The 17,630-nt window shown below is 42.1% G+C and overlaps 2 protein-coding genes across 10 annotated transcripts in view; one reads left to right on the top strand and one right to left on the bottom strand.

Annotated features, from left to right (window-relative positions):
* The window catches only part of gapvd1 (GTPase activating protein and VPS9 domains 1), a 50,654-nt gene extending 45,418 nt beyond the window's left edge, over positions 1 to 5,236 (bottom strand). For all 5 annotated transcript variants that reach the window (XM_084055253.1, XM_084055255.1, XM_084055254.1 and 2 more), the window contains exon 1: positions 5,077 to 5,236. The gene's annotated coding sequence lies outside the window, so the exon portion shown is untranslated. The remainder of the gene's footprint in view (positions 1 to 5,076) is intronic.
* Positions 5,237 to 5,863: 627 nt separating this feature from the next.
* LOC311043017 (uncharacterized protein) lies at positions 5,864 to 16,997 on the top strand. Of its 5 annotated transcripts, XM_084054141.1 has the most exons (7): positions 5,864 to 5,921; positions 7,670 to 7,799; positions 10,245 to 10,407; positions 13,805 to 14,084; positions 14,596 to 14,900; positions 15,374 to 15,515; positions 16,240 to 16,997. In XM_084054141.1, the coding sequence occupies exons 2-7, from the start codon at positions 7,681 to 7,683 to the stop codon at positions 16,323 to 16,325; spliced, it is 1,095 nt and encodes a 364-aa protein (XP_083910267.1). In that variant the 5' UTR covers positions 5,864 to 5,921; positions 7,670 to 7,680; the 3' UTR covers positions 16,326 to 16,997. The 5 variants fall into 5 exon arrangements, with proteins under 5 accessions (XP_083910267.1, XP_083910269.1, XP_083910266.1 ...); XM_084054143.1 differs by lacking the exon at positions 5,864 to 5,921 and having other exon boundaries at positions 7,516 to 7,799; positions 16,243 to 16,997; XM_084054140.1 differs by lacking the exon at positions 5,864 to 5,921 and having other exon boundaries at positions 7,516 to 7,799; positions 16,240 to 16,996.
* The last annotated feature ends 633 nt before the right edge of the window (positions 16,998 to 17,630 follow it).

Below are 17,630 nucleotides of genomic sequence, written 5' to 3'. Positions count from 1 at the left end.
GTGCCTGTGTGCATCAGTGCTTGTGCATGCAAGCATGCAGTTGCATGTTCTTGAAGCCAACTGCATTCCTAAAACAAAACGGAAGTTGAAAGACTAGCTACACTTATAAAAAGCAGCTAGTGGCATAGATAGCACTTCTTGTGTTTTAAAAGCCTTCTTCTGCCCCCTCATTTCAAAGCGAGATCAATCAGCTACAGTCACAGGCCTACCTGTGGTGAGTCAGACATGGAAAAGGATTGGGGAACTCTAAAGCAGAAGAGAAACCAGCCCACAGAGGCTGGGTGGGAATGCTCTCAGTTCTCAACCTTCAGAGTTATGTGAAAAATGTAATTGATCAACTATTTATTTTCAACTTCTGGATTTAAATGTTTAAAATGAATGTCGATGTCAACAAGACAACATTAAAACCAAATGTGCATGAATAAAAGCTAGTACAAAATATACTATTTTGGGATGCAACTTTACTAAATCATAACCATTTGTGGTCATTTTGGCCCAGAAATTAAACATTACATTATGTGAAAGCTGTAACAATGCAAAGGACAAGGGGGTGGGAGTTAGGAAATGATGCAGCTGAAAATCACAAAGCAATGCTTTGAAGTTGTTTGGTACACTACCCACAACATGAAGACACGCATGTGCACAAGCAAGTACTTGCACACACACACACACACACACACACACACACACACACACACACACACACACACACACACACACACACACACACACACACACACACACACACACACACACACACACACACACACACACACACACACACACACACACACAGTAGAACCAACAGTTTATATATATAGATATCCATAAAGGTTTCACTTTGATAGGTACTTGTATTTCAGAGGTAATGTCCCCTTTTCACTTCCCATAATATCACCTTCAGTTAAATGGAGAGCTTTCTGTGAAGAGGATTGCGTGTAGCCTCGTTATTACACACAATTAAAGAGCATAAACGTGAGTGTGACACCTGAGCTACAAATGTTCCAACACAGGGTGATTAGGGTCCAAGATCAGATCCCACAATGCAACGTGAATTCAATGCAATGCAACTAGAAGTATGCGCACGTGTAAACGATATTGAAATGTGTTAATAACATGAGCAAGACATCTGAGCTGAGGAAGTAGCTGCAACAGTAGGTTAACTAGCTTTGTCATTATATAAAACGGTTTACACTACAGTACTTACAAACCAAGACAGAAAGAATTACAAACAAACAAAAAAATAATCCAATAAAGAATCTTTGCCTGTGTTCCATGGTACGTCAGGGAGGGGTACAATAAATCACAGAGCCAAGACTGTTGGATGTATCAAATTAAATATCACTATGATTGTTCTGAAACTGTTACAGTATGCTAAACAGGGTCATGTATAATGATGATTTATAAACTTGTATTATATTATGTTCATGTCAAACTGAGTTGTACAAGTATTTTACAGACCTAATCATTATCAGAAACATCTAGGTTGTTGATATCTGATTAAGATGTATTAACTCAGACCTGGAACGCATCTGTGTCACTTTTTGATTTGAACTAAAAAGCATTATTTTACACTTTGGCTATTCAAAAATAGCAGATATACAAGCTCATAGTGCGGCACCGAGTGCCGCGCTACAAGCTTGTAGATCTGCTATTTTTGAAAAATCGTGAAAATGTGTGCAAATCTTTTAATACATATTGTTTTAAAGCAAACATTTTTAAATCAAATCTTTGCTTCTGGGGGTCCCTGGAACTAAATATTTTGAGATGGGGACCGCGACCAAATACATATCATTTTGGGGGTCCTTGACATGATAAAGTTTGAGAACCACTGATATAGAAACATACGTTTTTAAGAATGCTGTTGAGATTTAGGAGACATGTAGAATCGGCTTCAGGTCTTAAATGGGTTAAGGGAAAAAAAGATTCAATTCAAAACACATGTGTTGGACATTTTGTGTTAACAATATAAAAGCAATCACTGAATACATCCTTTCAGTGATGCGCCTCCTAAGCTGTCAAATCAAAGGGTGACTGACATTGCAAAAGCGGAGGACTCCCGTTTCTCAATGCAAATGACAGAAACCCTGCCCTCTATACATGTTGAAAAGGTCTGTGACATTGCGCATTACTCCGTGCCTCTGGAGTACAGTGCAATCCATACCATCTTGGTGCGCTCCCAGAGGGGCATTGACATAATGGCCTGGCAGAGTTGGCACTCAATTTAGCCCATTCAGACCTGAGGCTGATTCTAAAACGTTTTCTGAAAGACTTTTAAAAAAATGTTGCTATACATCATCTCTGTTGGGTGGAAACCTCATATATGCTACAAGCTTGAGCTTGTAGATCTGCTATTTGTTATGCTTTTGTGTGACGCTGTAATGTAGTATGATCCAGTAGTGCATTCATTTACAAAAAAATACACAAGAGGTTAGAATATGCAGATAAGAGGTTTCTGCCCAACAACAGCGATATAGAAACAACTAAAATGACACAGAGGCGTTTCCAGCTTGAAAGTTATAACAACTTATACGTCTAACAGGTCTAAATGGGTTAAAACAGGCCTTCCCAGTACCTGGTATTCTGAATCAGTGGAGAGAAGTGGCCTTTTCAATCAAAACATGGCAGCGGACCAATCAAAGTAAAGTAAACAGAGATGGGTCTCTCTATACTGCCACCACTATGGACACTTTAAAATCCTATGCCATTATCCACTCGTCATGCGACTGGGTGGGTTACCTGACAATGACATACTTAAAATGAGGCACCAAGTGAGTGGGAGCAGACAAGTCCAAGACAAGTGAAGGTGTGTGCTATCTAAAACGGGGTAGTTGCTCTTTAACCAGGGGTGCACTGGTCACTGTCGCTTCACGCGACACCACAAGTGTTCCGCCATTTTTTTGGGCAGGATCACGCGCACGCACATGCATGGATGTGCACGCGCGTGCACACTAGAACGTGTTCCCCTCGATTCATGAGCCCCAATGGCTACTTTGCATGATGGGTTTACAGTGTGCAAATGTGTCCTCACTCCTCACACACACGGTATATAAGCAACACAGCATTTTGGCTACAGTACTGCTGTCCAGTGCTGCCAGTATCCTACCTGCACGCAACAAGAATGCCTCAGCCACAGTCGAAGAAGAGAAAGACACTTTGTTCAAAGAAAACTTTTTCGTTTCAGCTCAAGGCATCTTCCTTGAGAGGATTTACAAAGACTAAAACTAAGCTAAAACTAGTACTTTTTTCTATACAAACGAGTTTCCTACAATTTATTAAAGTAAAATGAATCACATATAAGGTAAAATAAAATGCTTGCTAGCGTTCTGCCAGTACACCCCCGTCTTTAACCACTTGAACCACAGCATCCTTATTCTTGGGGGAACATTAGTCAGAAATAGCAGGTCTGTCTGTAAGCTCACAACGTGCATTGTGAGTTTGTAGATCTGCTATTTTTGGCAAAGAGATTTTGTGTGGAGGGATAAAAGCGGTCCAAGGTCCGTTTTTTACTAAGAACGGATGGTTTAAGAGGTTAAGAAGTGACTTGCTGATATTAGAAAGTAATCTCTTTCAGAGTTGTAGAGAAGACCGTGATATCAATTCAATGTGTGAATGTTTCTGACTATCATTTGGTGATAGTCCTGATTGAGTTTCTGGTTTTCTTAAATTTCACCAATCTCCAAAGACTTGAAAATGACTAAAGGTGGGAGAAGATGAGGACTTCACTTCAGTGGACATTGGATGTCAGCCAAGAAGAGAACTTAAAGAATATGTTTGATCAGCAGGCACAGGTGGTAAATGGCTGACTTTACAGATAATTTTGTATCCATTTGATAGGCCTACTGGGCCAAAACATCATGGATATATAATTTATAAAGTGAATGTATTTGTATCCATATATATCAGATATGGGAAAGCTTAAATGTATGGAGCTCAGTGACCTCCAAGACATGCTCCTACTAAGTAAATGACAACATTCCAAACAAAGCAATGAGAACCCCTGGCAATGGTTGGGCTTTCCCTACAATAAGAGTGAATTCTTGTTATACATCCAAGCAAAATTATTTAATATTTATGCAATACTGACTATTTTATTAATGAATAAAGTATTTCTCAAACATATTAAATGTAAAAAATAAACACTTTAACTCTCTCTCTTATAAAACGGACAAAAAGTCAACACACCACAAACAAGACACAAGCAACATTAACAACAAATGACATATTCAAGTATTGAAGACAGTGGACAGCAGTCACACTACAACAGAAGCTTTGCTTGGCGTAGCAAAATATCTGGCAAGATATTGGTTGTATTTTTTTTCACGTTTGAGGTGTACAATTCATAGCAATGATCATCATGTCATAATTTGAAGTTGGCAGCAATAACGTTAGGGTTATAACATTATAATATGTATTTAGGCATATCTTTGGTTTAACTACATCATGCCCAGTGTTTATTGGCTTAAATTAAATGTAAATGCGTCTTCATATGAGCATAAATTAAACCATAACACACGCTGCCCCGCCTAAATCGGGAGTAGGGGTACATGATATGATCCGATGACTTTAGGAAGACTGAGGCTGGTAAACACTTCATAAGAAAAATGTTTACCGCTGAGTGACCTATATCGGATTCCCCTTATCATCCGTGTTAGTTTATTTAAGCCCCACACCAGTGATGTATTTGTGCCACCAGCCCGTCAGAAAAATGAGCTGAGTTAACTTAACATTAGCCAGCTATGATGGTGGCTGAGGAGGTGGTTTATAACGAATATCAAATCAAAGTGCTACTACGTCAGATTAACGTTAACATGATGTTAGCAGCCCACCTGTACTGCCTGTCAACCAAAGCTGGGGAGGATCGAAAACATTAGCTTGTTAAGATGATGAGTCAACTGGCTAACCTAACATCACCCTGCTAACGTTAACCAAAGCTATAGCTAAGGTTAGCTAGCTAAAAAACAAGGTAAGCTAAAATTGCTACGTTAGCCTGGCTAATGTTACAGACTGCACTCTCTCTCTCTCACTCTCTGATGGAAGGCCAGCGACGTGCTTTTAGTTAATTTAACAACTTACCACGTGTAGCTATTTTCTATTGGATGTACACAGTTTGTTTAAAACGCCACTGATCACCAGATTTCCCACAGAACAGTGAAGGGTTTCCTCCAGTAGACAGCAGAACGGGTCGTCTGTCTCCCTGGCTGAGGCTTCTATCTCTCTGCAGTGGCGAACACACAGCTAGCTGTCATCTGCTGTCATCACGAGGAGACCTGCGCAACCCGCATGCGCAGTGGCGTGATGCTGCCAAAGGCTCACGGTTGTTGTAGTAATAACAAATAACAGACTGTCGGCTGCGCACGTTGCGTCTGACGTCACGTTGGAGGTAAAGTTGTGTTTGTTTGTTTGTTTGTTTGTTTGTTTGTTTGTTTTCCATGATATGTGTTTGATTGATTGATGTACTTTATTTAGTAAAACATGAGAACATCAGTACATGGAAGTACAAATTCACAATACAAGGTCTACTAAACTGGGAGACTCATTAAGCACTGAGCATGCACGTGCACACATAGACATCAAAGCGGGCTTGAGCCCCTGCCCTTTTGTCTGTGGGTAAAAAGTGCCCTTGTCTCCTCTGACTGTAAACTGTAACCCCTGCGTGCGCCCGTTGGCCTCGCACCTGCAGTAAAGCTTACTTAATTGAGCCCCGTGCCGTGCAGTGCTCGCGCAGAATTATAGTTGATTTACAAGCTCACAACGCTTCGCAACGCCAGGCATTGTGAGCTTGTTGATCGGCTATTTTTTGTGTGCGCCATACCGCCCGGCAAACGAAGTATATTATACACTATCGAAACCTAACTGAGGGCACAACTGAACGCAGTGAATGCACGCAGAACACGGACCAATTGTTTGAGACAGATTAGGTATGTATGGACAAAAAATATATATATATGCTCTGTTAATTTGAAATTACTTGTCAAGCAGGAGCCTATATATATCTCTCTCTCCCTCTCCCTCTCTCTCTCTCTCTCTCGCTCTCTCTCTGTGTCAGCAGCAGTGGTGGGAAAAGTACTCAATTTCTTTACTTAAGTAAAAGTACTCATTATACAGAAGAATAAGTGGCGTCGTTAGGCGGGGGCTTCGGTGGCTATAGCCACCAATGTTTTATCCAAAGCCACCAATAAAAAAAAATATTAAAAAAAGTTTTTTTAAATATTTTTTTTATTATATATCTATAACCCTAACCCTAACCCTAAAACCGAAATAAAGTAACAAAAAACGGGTAAAAAAGTACCCGAATCCGACGAATATCCGCAAAATTTCGAGTGCACGTCTCTGGCACTGAGCTTGTTTACAGGTTACTGGTATGAAGAGTGAAAAATATGTACAAGAGAGGAAAAAGAAATAGGGGGGGTAGGGGTAGGTAAAGTTGTGTTTGTTTGTTTGTTTGTTTGTTTGTTTTCCATGATATGTGATACGCACACTGTGTGTGTGTGTGTGTGTGTGTGTGTGTGTGTGTGTGTGTGTGTGTGTGTGTGTGTGTTGCGCAGCACTTTAGCGGCTACTTGAATACTTTATTAGCAGTTAGCAAAAAAAAGCACAGGAAAGTACAGCTCAATACATGGTCAGCTAAGTGGATTTTAAACACAGGAACGCCTATGGCTTGTTTCCATTGCGTTCCTTTGTAGTTTGTACTCAATTAATAGAATAAAGATTTTCCTCCCCGACGGGGAATTGAACCCCGGTCTCCCGCGTGACAGGCGGGGATACTGACCACTATACTATCGAGGATATAGATGATGATGAAAGTATTCATGTAAATAATTTTAAGCTTGGAAGTTCCAACCAAGCTATACTACTACAGATGAATCATGACAGGCCAGCCAAAAGATGCGGGACGAAAAATATTGATAATTCGAATTCGAAAACGAACTACGTATCCCATAAACCATTGAGAATGACAGCCACTTCCTACCAGCGTTGCCATGTCAGCTTATTATAAGCGACTTTGGGCTTGTTTTTCTGTAAAGTAACTTTTTGTGGGTTGCTGTTTTTTGGGCTTCTTTTGGGCTTTGGTTTTATTTTGGCTTTCTAAAGTGTAGTTGCTTATGTAATTGGGCTTGCTACCTAATGTTTTTTTTCCCATGTCAAGGACCCTGGATTGATGATTGATTGATTGATGTACTTTATTTAGTAAGACATGAGAACAACAGTACATGGAAGTACAAATTCACAATACGAGGTCTACAACTGGAAGAATCATAAAAGCACTGAGCTTGTTTAATGTATTTGTCCGTGGACCCCCATCTGAAAATGCTTTGTGTCAGGGACCCCCATAGTGTTGTTCAAATGTTTCAAAAATATTCAAAATATTTCAATGTTTTCCCCAATATTTTTTGAAAATACCAGATCTGCAAGCTGCTATTTTCAAATAGCTGATTTAAAGTGGTAAAACTTTCGCTTTCGCTTGTTTCTCTTGCGAAATCTGGCAACACTACTTCCTCCCTACTAAGCTAGCGACAGCATCAGTTTAGTTGTTTTCTTCTTGAACGCATAGCCTTTTGATACAGTGTTTGTATTGTTAATATCAATATGAGTGTCGTAACCACAGAGTTGGTCGTAACATATTGTAATTGTAGTGTGTGTGTGTGTGATGTGTGAGTGTATATAGGTGTATGTAACATGCCAGCGTGCTTCGTTCCTGACTGCAACCACCGCGCTGGCGTCCATAAATGCCATTTCCACCGATTCCCCAAGAGTCTGGGGAGCTCTGCGAGGAGACGCTGGATTCTAAACATAAGGTCATGATGATGCGTATGTCGTTGGTTCTCAAAGTGGGGTCCGGGGACCCCAGCCAAATAGATTGTTAGGAACCGAATTGACCTTTATGGGTTTGTAACTCAGAGAGTGTACAAATGGAACCAAATCCATTTGGTTCCATTTGTACACTCTCTGAGTTGAATTAACCTTGATTTTACAATAGAAATTGGGGTCCCAGAGATAGAAATGCTATTAAATGGGGGTCCGTATAGCCAGTGGTGAGCTGTGGATTTTTGAACTAAGGGTACTGTATTTTATGACGTCACGTGCGCGCGCACGTGCGCAGGCATGTGCACATAGCCACTTACTAATACTGTATTCAACATGTGATTATTAATGTATTTATATTTCTTATTATTTTGTTGCATTGTTAATTTGTTGTTTTTATTTTTGTTTCAATTAATCAATTCTTTTATTTTCCTTTTAGTTTTATATAAAATCCCTTTACATAGACTCACCCACACATAAGCAGTTAAAATAATCAGACACCTTGTCTTTGTCTTGTCTCAGAGAACTGGGTGCTCTGCTAAGCAATCCCCCTCACACTCTGCAGTGCACATTCAATTCAAGTCCATGGCTTTTCTCCAGTAGCCTAATGTTATGCAAAGCAAAGCAGCCAGGTAGACGCTATTGAGAATGTCTCGCCACTGACGGCGCGAACCTTCAGAGGCTATTGTTTAAACTTTAAGGTGTTAACGACCGCCGCTGACGGTGAGTGCATGTGGAGCACGCGCGAGCCCCCAGCCCCCACAGTCTCAGAACCCCGTACCCCCTAGAGCTCAACCCTGCGTATAGCCTATAATGCATGTCAAACTGGGGGTCCTTGAAATTAAAATGGTAAATGATCAATGAATCACTGCTAGAGACGTAAAAGTCTTCTCTTATAGGGGGGCCTTGGCATATATTTTCAAATGGGGGTCCGCAGACTAATAAGTGTCAATTTGGGGGTCCTTGACATTAAAAAGTTTGAGAACCACTGGCGTATGTAACGTTGCTTGTGTTGTGGCTCTGCAGGATGGGGACTGGCTCAGATCAGGATGAAACCTTTGCTCAAATTTGGAGGCATGTCATCCTGTCAGACAACTGACGTCATAGATAAATGACGTCACAGGCACCACATTGGAGCTACACTGTTCCCATGTGGATCTCAAGAACCAGCTGATGATGTTGAGAGTACTTGGACGGCCAGTCTGTCAGTCATCTATGACAGTGGTTCTGAACCATTTCAGGCCGCGACCCCCGAAAATAATAATCATATTTGAACTGGGGAGGGGAGTCAGGGGACCCCCCAAAACAATAATATTTGAACATTTAAGTGTGTGTGTGTGTGTGTGTGGTGTGGTGTGGTGTGGTGTGGTGTGGTGTGGTGTGGTGTGTGTGTGTGTGTACACTCGGTTCGGGCCACTACACAGCCCTCACATCTAGTAGCCTACAATATAGGGCCAGGCTATACACAGGCACACGGACTGTATTGACAGTCAATACAGTCCAAAGCGTCACACACACACTTGCTGTATCGCTATCTATACGATCTCTCTGAAAAGGCAGATTGCATGCCTTTATGTCCACGCTGAAGTAATGTGTGTGTTTAGCAAGTACGTAAGGATAGCTTTTAAAGATTGCCATAGTTAGACTGATAAATTGACTGCTTAAAACCAGAAATGAGCAGGTTCGGCTGGGAGCTCAACGTGTATGAAAAACCAATGAATGATAGACAGAGGCAGATTGCAGGTTAACATAAAGATATATATTGAAATAGTTCTCTTTTCAACATACAGAATCAAATCAATGCAATCAGTAATCTATAAACATAATTCTCTGTTGTACAACATAATTAAATTCTCTTTTCAACATGATTAAATATTAATTTAATCAAATCATGATTACATTCTCATTTCATAGCATGCATGCATTAATTCCCATAGGAAAAATAAAATATATTTCATTGAATAAATAATTGAATTATTCTTTATAAAATAAGTGTCAGTACTTCAATACATAAAGCAAAAGTCATAAATCAAATACTTTCTAATCAAAACCAAACTCACTTTAAGTGAATATATAAACTCATTTCCCGTTTCCAAGCTTGTAGATTTGCCCATTTGGTTAGCTCCCGCTAAGACATTTGAACACAACCAACCGACCAAAGCATTGACAATAAATCATAGTAGGTTTGACTCACCGCTGAGTATCGTTTTGGAAGTTTAGGGGTACATCAGCAAACACGGCACATTCAGGCCCCCGTTCCCTTCACCCATCCACACACACACACACATATATTTTTATCTACAGCTCTAACAATAACTGTAGCTAGACATGTAATTGCTGTACATATATAACTGTACGTTTTTTATATGATTACTTCATCATGCCTACCCCTACCCCATGTATATACTTATTGGGGCTGCATTATCATTTCCTTTCAGGCGTGGAGACCGGAAACAGCCCAATGGCAATTCTAGAGTGTGCAGCTGCCACTTTACAAAGGGACTTCAGAAGGGTCCAATATGGTTCCCTGCACGTGTGAAGGGCATTCCGCCCGTTGAGGATGACCTGGCCGAGGAGGACAGTCCACCTGTGGATCAAAAGGTAATTGATAAATATATAGTATCAATATGATAAGTGAAAGGATGAATGTGTGTATTCATGTGTGTGTGTGCGCATATGTACATATGCGCATATACTATTTAAAAATGTATGTTTATGGATGTGTATTTGAATGCATATATTGTATGTATGAGGCAATCACTTCATATTATATAGAAAGCGTGTTATTGAAATGCATACTTATATATTTTTTTTAAATACAAATGTAAAAAAAGGGAACTCTAAATAGTGATGGTATAAAACTAGTGTATTTGTTATAATATATTTAGTATAAGGTATACTAATTGTTTACGTTCAAAAAATTAATGTAAGCCGAAATGTCGTTTCTTTTTGTTTAGTTTGTTCTAAAGTGTAATATTTGAAGCTTTGTGATAGTTCATTTTCTTTCGTTTGCTCTTACGTTTTCTCTATGCTACCGTGATATTTGAATGGTAAGGTAAAAAAAATCATGACCCAAAATAGATAAAGGAACTAACAGTCTGCACATGGAGGCCATGCTGCTCGAGGTGGAGAGTCTGTCCATGGAGGAGGGTCACATCACTTCCTCTGCACTGGGAGGCAAACTGGAGCCGAAGATTTGATGGAATGCGTTGAATTCAATGTGAGCCGGGGGCGCTCGTGTGGCGCAGTGGTAAAGTCCCTGCCCACCACCACGGAGGTTGTGGGTTCAAATCCACCATGGTGCATCCGGCTGTGTCCAGCGTCTACACGAACACAATTGGCCCGTGTTCGTGTAGCACTTTCAAACATGTTTTGGATCATTTTAACGTCTACCCAGAGTAGATGTTAAAATTACCCCAAACATGGTTGAAAGTGAAATATGTTTCTGATGTTAGGTGGGGGTTGTAGTGGAGCAGACAGCGGCAGCAGCAGGTCTTGGCCAGGGAATGAACCCGACACACACAGCTGGACCGGCCCGGGGACAGCATCTGGAATGAGAGGTCCTGATGACACCAGCCCTGGGAAGGAGAACCGCCCCGAAAAGAAGAACCTCCCTAGAGTGTTGAACAGAGTCAACGGAGCTGATGGTTGCACGATTGCATATTTGAGGGGCAGCTCGAGCGGTCTGTGTGTTGTTGCTGCTGATGGGATTCAACATTTAAAAAAAGTGCTTCAGGTGATTGATTTGATTCTGAACGTGATTGTGGGCGTGGACGAGGTGAGGAGGAGGAGGAATGAATTATCCTAGGATGGCGAAACCACAAACGTGTGTTCCAGATCTCCGGGATCAAGATTGGCTCCAAAATGGGGGAAGCTGGTCAATGGAATCTAGGCGCTTGGTGGAACGTACATCGGATGCAATAACCATTGTGAAGATGCTTTTGAGCCGTCAGATGCAGAGGAGACTGAGCATGAGGAGGACTTCTCTAAACTGGAGGCAGAGCTGCTAATGTATGCTCTCACAATTGAGGAGCGGCCCACGCAATCCAACACATACATGGTCTGCGATATGTCTAATACCCAATCATCGACGCAGCCCTCTGTCCATCCCGTTGTCCAGGAAATGTGGTCAAGAGGAGAGTTCAACTATGCAAGCATCATGGTGGAGGGTGGACTCTTCTCTATCGCGTTGGCAGATATCATAACCTACTTGTCCCCGGGACTCTTGCCCCCGCCAAAGTGCATGGCGTCCCTCCTGCACCACGTTCTACAGGGTGAAGCCTCTCATGTCTTTTATCGAGACATCCAGGTGTATCATGATTCTGTGCACCAAGTCCACCAGAACCTCTGGAGAAAGGTCTTGGCCGAGCACAGCGACACATTCGGCCAGATTGTTCAGACTCTTCTCCATGAGGACGCGGTTGCGTTTGACGTTCTGCTGACACCAGTAGTCCACCATGCAGGACAGACAACAGGTCCAACAAGATGTCCACCAGATCCCTCTGTGCAGTGTTCATTTTGTCGACTAAGCCTGAAAGACAAAGGTTTTGATATTTAGTCGACTAAGACTAAACCATTTCATAAGACTAAAATAGGACTAAAACTAAATGGTGTTTTATTCAAAAGACTAAGACTAAATCAGAATTTGTCTGTCAAAATTAACACTGCCTCTGTGTGAGATCTCTTTGGATGATCCTGTTCCCAGACTACAGCGTAGATCAGGAGCTCACAGAGGCGCTGCACAGCCATGGACAGGACAGTAAAACGCTCCCATATGGTCCACATCCCATAATATTATCAGAAACTCAGTAAAATTAAGTTAAACTAAGAGGAAATACTGAAATACTTTGCAAACAAAAGATAGCCCAAATTAAGTCTTACGGTGGACAAAATAAATGCAAACCTTTAAATTAAATGTGCACACCAACAAAATATAGCTGATTTTATTTAATAATTAGAGAAAAATATGTTTTGACGAGCCCCCATTATGTTACGGGCTCCAAACAATTCAACAAAACAGTGGCTCAAATTGGAGACCCCAACATAAGGATGGACACCACAAAAGATTGGCAAAGTTTAAATAGCTTGTATTCACGTCCCACAACAAAAATTAAGCATTGAGGAACAAACACAATATAAAGTACTTTACCAAAACTGAAATCGGGAAACCAAAAGGAGGCCTGGAGATTCCGGTCAAACTAAATAGAATGGAGGGGGGACCAGGCCACCCCCTATAGGGACGCCGAAGCTGCTCCCCCCTCCCTAACTGACAAAACCAAGTTCTACTAAACTGAAAACTAAACGCCATCCCCAGGCCAAACTAAAATAAATTAAGTAACTTAAAAGAAATGGCTTTCTAGCCTAAATAATCAATGGTGTGAAATTCAAGGCTGTTGCTGGGTCTGTGTCTTTAGAGGACCTGACTCTGGCTGGCTTTTATAGAGACTGGTAATTGGGGCGGCAGCAATTTCAGATCTGCTGCAGGTGTGCCAGCCTGGGGGAGAGGAGAGACTGTGGGGGTAAGTCAGTGATTGAGTGAATGATGTCATCATGGCCACACGCAACACCTTTAATTAAAACAATAAACAAAGTGTGCCTGCAGCAAGCGGCAGCACAATGCGCACACGGCCATATAATTTTGCTTCACCTAGGCTAATGATCAATATAATATAATAAATAGCTAGAATGATTATTTATGCTCATCTGTTTGAATGTTGTTTGCTGTTTAACCCTAACCCTAACCCTAGACTTATCCAGTAGAGGGAGCTCTAATACAAGTGTGAACTGCTGGAACTGCTGCAGCATCTGAACATGCCTCTTTCTCCTTCTCCTTGTATCAAGTCTCATGTAGTACAATCAAAACCTCATCAGTGAATGGATTTATCCCGTCTACCATGGTGTTTCAGCAGTACTTTGTGTTATTATCTGAAATCTCTCTCCTCACTGTCACCTCTCTCCTTTCCCCCTTACTCTGTCCTCTATCCTCTCTCTGCCACAGAAGCAGCAGAAGCAAGCTGCATCAGGAGCTGTGGACTGTCCGGCCAGCGGACAGTCCACAGCAAGGAGTCCCAGCAAGGAGGCCCAGCAAGATCAACTGACGCTGACAGTGATCCAGTATCAGGGTCAGGCCCCAGGCCAGCTGCAGATCATCCCACAGGGAGTGACGGTGATCCCCAGCCCTGGACAGCAGCTCATGGAGGCCTTGTTGCCCAGCGGCCAGATCCAGGGCTTCCTCTTCACACCCGTTGCTCGTACTGCCATGCCCACCTCAAGCACAGGTATGACCATGATCACAATACCGCGCTACGAGCTTGTAGATCTGCTATTTTTGAAAAATTGTGAAAATGTGTGCAAATATTTGAATATATATATTCTTTGAAAGCAAACATTAACTCAAATCTTTGCTTCTGGGAGGTCCCTGGAACAAAATATTTTGAGATGGGGGTCCGCGGCCAAATTCATATAATTTTGGGCATCCTTGACATGAAAAAGTTTGAAAACCACTCATATAGAAACATACGTTTTTCAGAAAAACGTTTAGGATTTAGAAGACATTTTGCAGAATCGGAACCTCAGGCCTCAATGGGTTAAATGTGACTGGAATAATCAGAGAATCCTATCGCCCTTATTCACATTAGAATCTAGGTGTTCTAAATGCACCCAGCACACATTGGGGTTAGATTGCAATCCGATTGCTCAAACCATTCCTTTTAATAACAGCTCTTTTGCAAGTTTGTCTAAATGCATTTATGGTGCTAGTGCCATGATCTTCTTTCTCTTCTCCTCCAGCAGCAGCTACAGCTGCCGGACAGCTCCCCTCCGCCACCCACATCCAGACCCCAGCTCAGCCCGTGGTGCAGCAGGCCGCTGCCCCAGTCCAGGCAGGGGCCACCCTCGTGGTCGGCACTAGCACCCCTCCCTTGGCCACCCCCCAGGGCCAGTTGCCCCCACAGACTCAGCCCCACATGCTCATCCAGTCCCCTTCGCCACTGCAGGTGAACACGCAGGGCAGCAGGGACCAGCTGCAGCTCCAACATCATGGCCTAAAATCTTTACCAATTTTTACCAATAGGACACATAATAACGAATTTAAGGTAATAGTTGACGTGTGGAAGGGTTGTGTTGTTAATTGTATCGATGCTGTCATATGTTGAGCCCGACCAATATAATGGCTTGGCTAATATACTGGAAGTACCATTATTATTATATAGACATTTTGTTTTACTTCAACTGGATCAGCAGATATGAAGCCGATGTGTCCCGACTTTTAAATGAGTACAATATCAAAAAAACATTCATTATTTATCCTGTCTGTTTGAATGTTGACATTTCTATTTACTAGAATTATCCAGAGAGAGAGAGAGCTCTAACACAAGTGTGAACTGCAGCAGCATTTTGAACGTGCCTCATTCTCCTCCTGGTATCCAGTCTCATTCAGTACCTTCAAGTCCTCATCAATTCATTTATCCCCTCTCTCTACCATGGCGTTTCACCCGTACTTGGTGTGTTCTGTCGTATTGATGGTCGGCTGTCTCTCTCCTATCCTATCCTCTCTCTCCACGGTCAGGTCCAGGCCACAGGCCAGCTGCAGATCATCCCACAGGGAGTGACAGTGATCCCCAGCCCTGGACAGCAGCTCGTGGAGGAATCGTTGCCCAGCGGCCAGATCCAGGGCTTCCTTTTCACACCCGTGCCCTCCTCAAGCACAGGTACAACCATGAGCACAATACCCCCCACATACACATACACAGTAAGTCAATACAGACTCAACAATGTAAAATACAGAATATAAATGCTGTGCTTTCATGAAATTATTTGCTAGCCGTGGAATCAGCTACATAATTATTAACCCATTAAGACCTGGAACTGTGTCATTTTTAGATTTGAGCTAAAAAGCATTATTTTACACTTTGGGCTATTCAAAAATAGCAGATATACAAGCTCATAGCGCGGCACCGAGTGCCGCGCTATGAGCTTGTAGATCTGCTATTTTCGAAAAATCGTGAAAATGTGTGCAAATCTTTGAATATAAATACTTTTAAAGCGAACATTTCTAACTCAAATCTTTACTTCTGGGGGTCCCTGGAACAACATATTTTGATGGGGGTCCGCGGCCAAATACATATCATTTTGGGGGTCCTTGACATGAAAAAGATTGAGCACCACTGATATAGAAACATACGTTTTTCAGAAAACTGTTGAGATTTAGGAAACATGTAGAATCGGCTTCAGGTCTCAATGGGTTAAGTTGCTTTCTACATAATTTACTGTACACCTCTAAATATGACCACAATTTACACCTTGGTTGAAAAATCAGAGAATCCCATCGCCCTTATTCACATAAAAAACATTTATGTGAATAAAAACAAATGCAGTTTAACTAAAAGTATTCATGTTCTTAAGTGCCATGTTCTTCTTTCTCTTCTCCTTCAGCAGCAACTACAACTGCCGGACAGCCCCACTCTGCCGCCCCCACCCAGACCCTTGCCCGGCCCGCGCAGCCGGCCTGGGGTCGCTAGTGGCAGTCAGAAGGGTGGCCCCTGCCCCAGTCCAGGCAGGGGCCAGGGGCCACCCTCCTGACTGCCACTAGCACCCCTCCCTCTGCCACCCCCCGGGACCAGTTGCCCCCACAGACTCAGCCCCACATGCCCATCCAGTCCCCTACGCCACTGCAGGTGAACACGCAGGGCAGCAGGGACCAGCTGCAGCGCCAACATCATGGCCTAAAACAGGGTTCCCCAATCATAAGAAAAAAAAGATTGAAAAAACATTTCTTTTTTTGATTTTTGATTTTTCTATTTAAAAAAAAAAATATATATATATATATATGTATTACTGTTCAAGCAGACTAACAAACACATCTGTAAGTAAATTGTTGATTCTGGACTTATGTTTCACCCTCAGCCCTATTCTTGTAATGTCTGTGGCAAGAGTTTTTGACCTCAGGACTAGTTTGACAAATAAACTCTTATATTGTACCTTATACCACCTTATATTGTGGTATTGAAGACATACAGTATCTCTCAATTTTCTGAGTGGGGAAAAGAAAGAAAGAAAGAATGTGTTGATTTCGCCTCAGGCTCCTCCTCAGTTTGGCATACGTCCAATTCACCAGGCCGCACCAAGAGCCAAGCTGTGTTCAATAAAATGACAATTTTATTGGTTCATTCACTTACTCAAGACAATTGTGCTTGCCACTGCCTCCAAGAGAGATACTTTGAGTCAGCGATAAACTGTGAAGAGGTTTGCTATCCAGCTGTAGTCCTTCAGTCAATCAATAAATCAATCCAACAGTCAAACACTAGAATGAAAGAGTGGCTGGCCGCGCCTGACAAATATTATGGAATAGCAGTGTCTTAAACAGATGAGAACTCCGCCAAACACATTTGCCCAAACACACATGGACTTGTTGTCAGGTGTCTTTTCAACGTGCCTGATCATGAGACACCATTTAGGTCAGTGGTTCTCAAAGTGGGTTCCTTGAGGGGGTTCCAGCTAAAATGATCGATGGTTTGGAACCAAATGGACCCTTACAGGTCTGTAAGTTCTGCAACTCTGAAAGTGTACAAATGAAGAGTACAAATGGACGCGTATGGGTCCATTTGGTTCTATTTGTTCACTCTCAGAGTTATGGGGGTCTGTGGCCTAATACATACTAAACTGGTGGTCCTTGAAATTCACTGACCTAGGTCATAGGGGAGCAAACTGTTACAGGTCATGTCCATGACCCTATTTTTTACAGTCTATGGTCATGACAACTAGCCTATATCCCAAACCCTTCCTTGGACCTTTACCTGATTCAGAGTTCACATCCAGCTCATTTG

This window comes from Gymnoscopelus microlampas (genome assembly GCF_963454915.1).
Source record: "Gymnoscopelus microlampas genome assembly, chromosome: 4".
Taxonomy (NCBI): Eukaryota; Metazoa; Chordata; class Actinopteri; order Myctophiformes; family Myctophidae; genus Gymnoscopelus; species Gymnoscopelus microlampas.
This window is presented reverse-complemented; position numbering and strand designations above follow the sequence as displayed.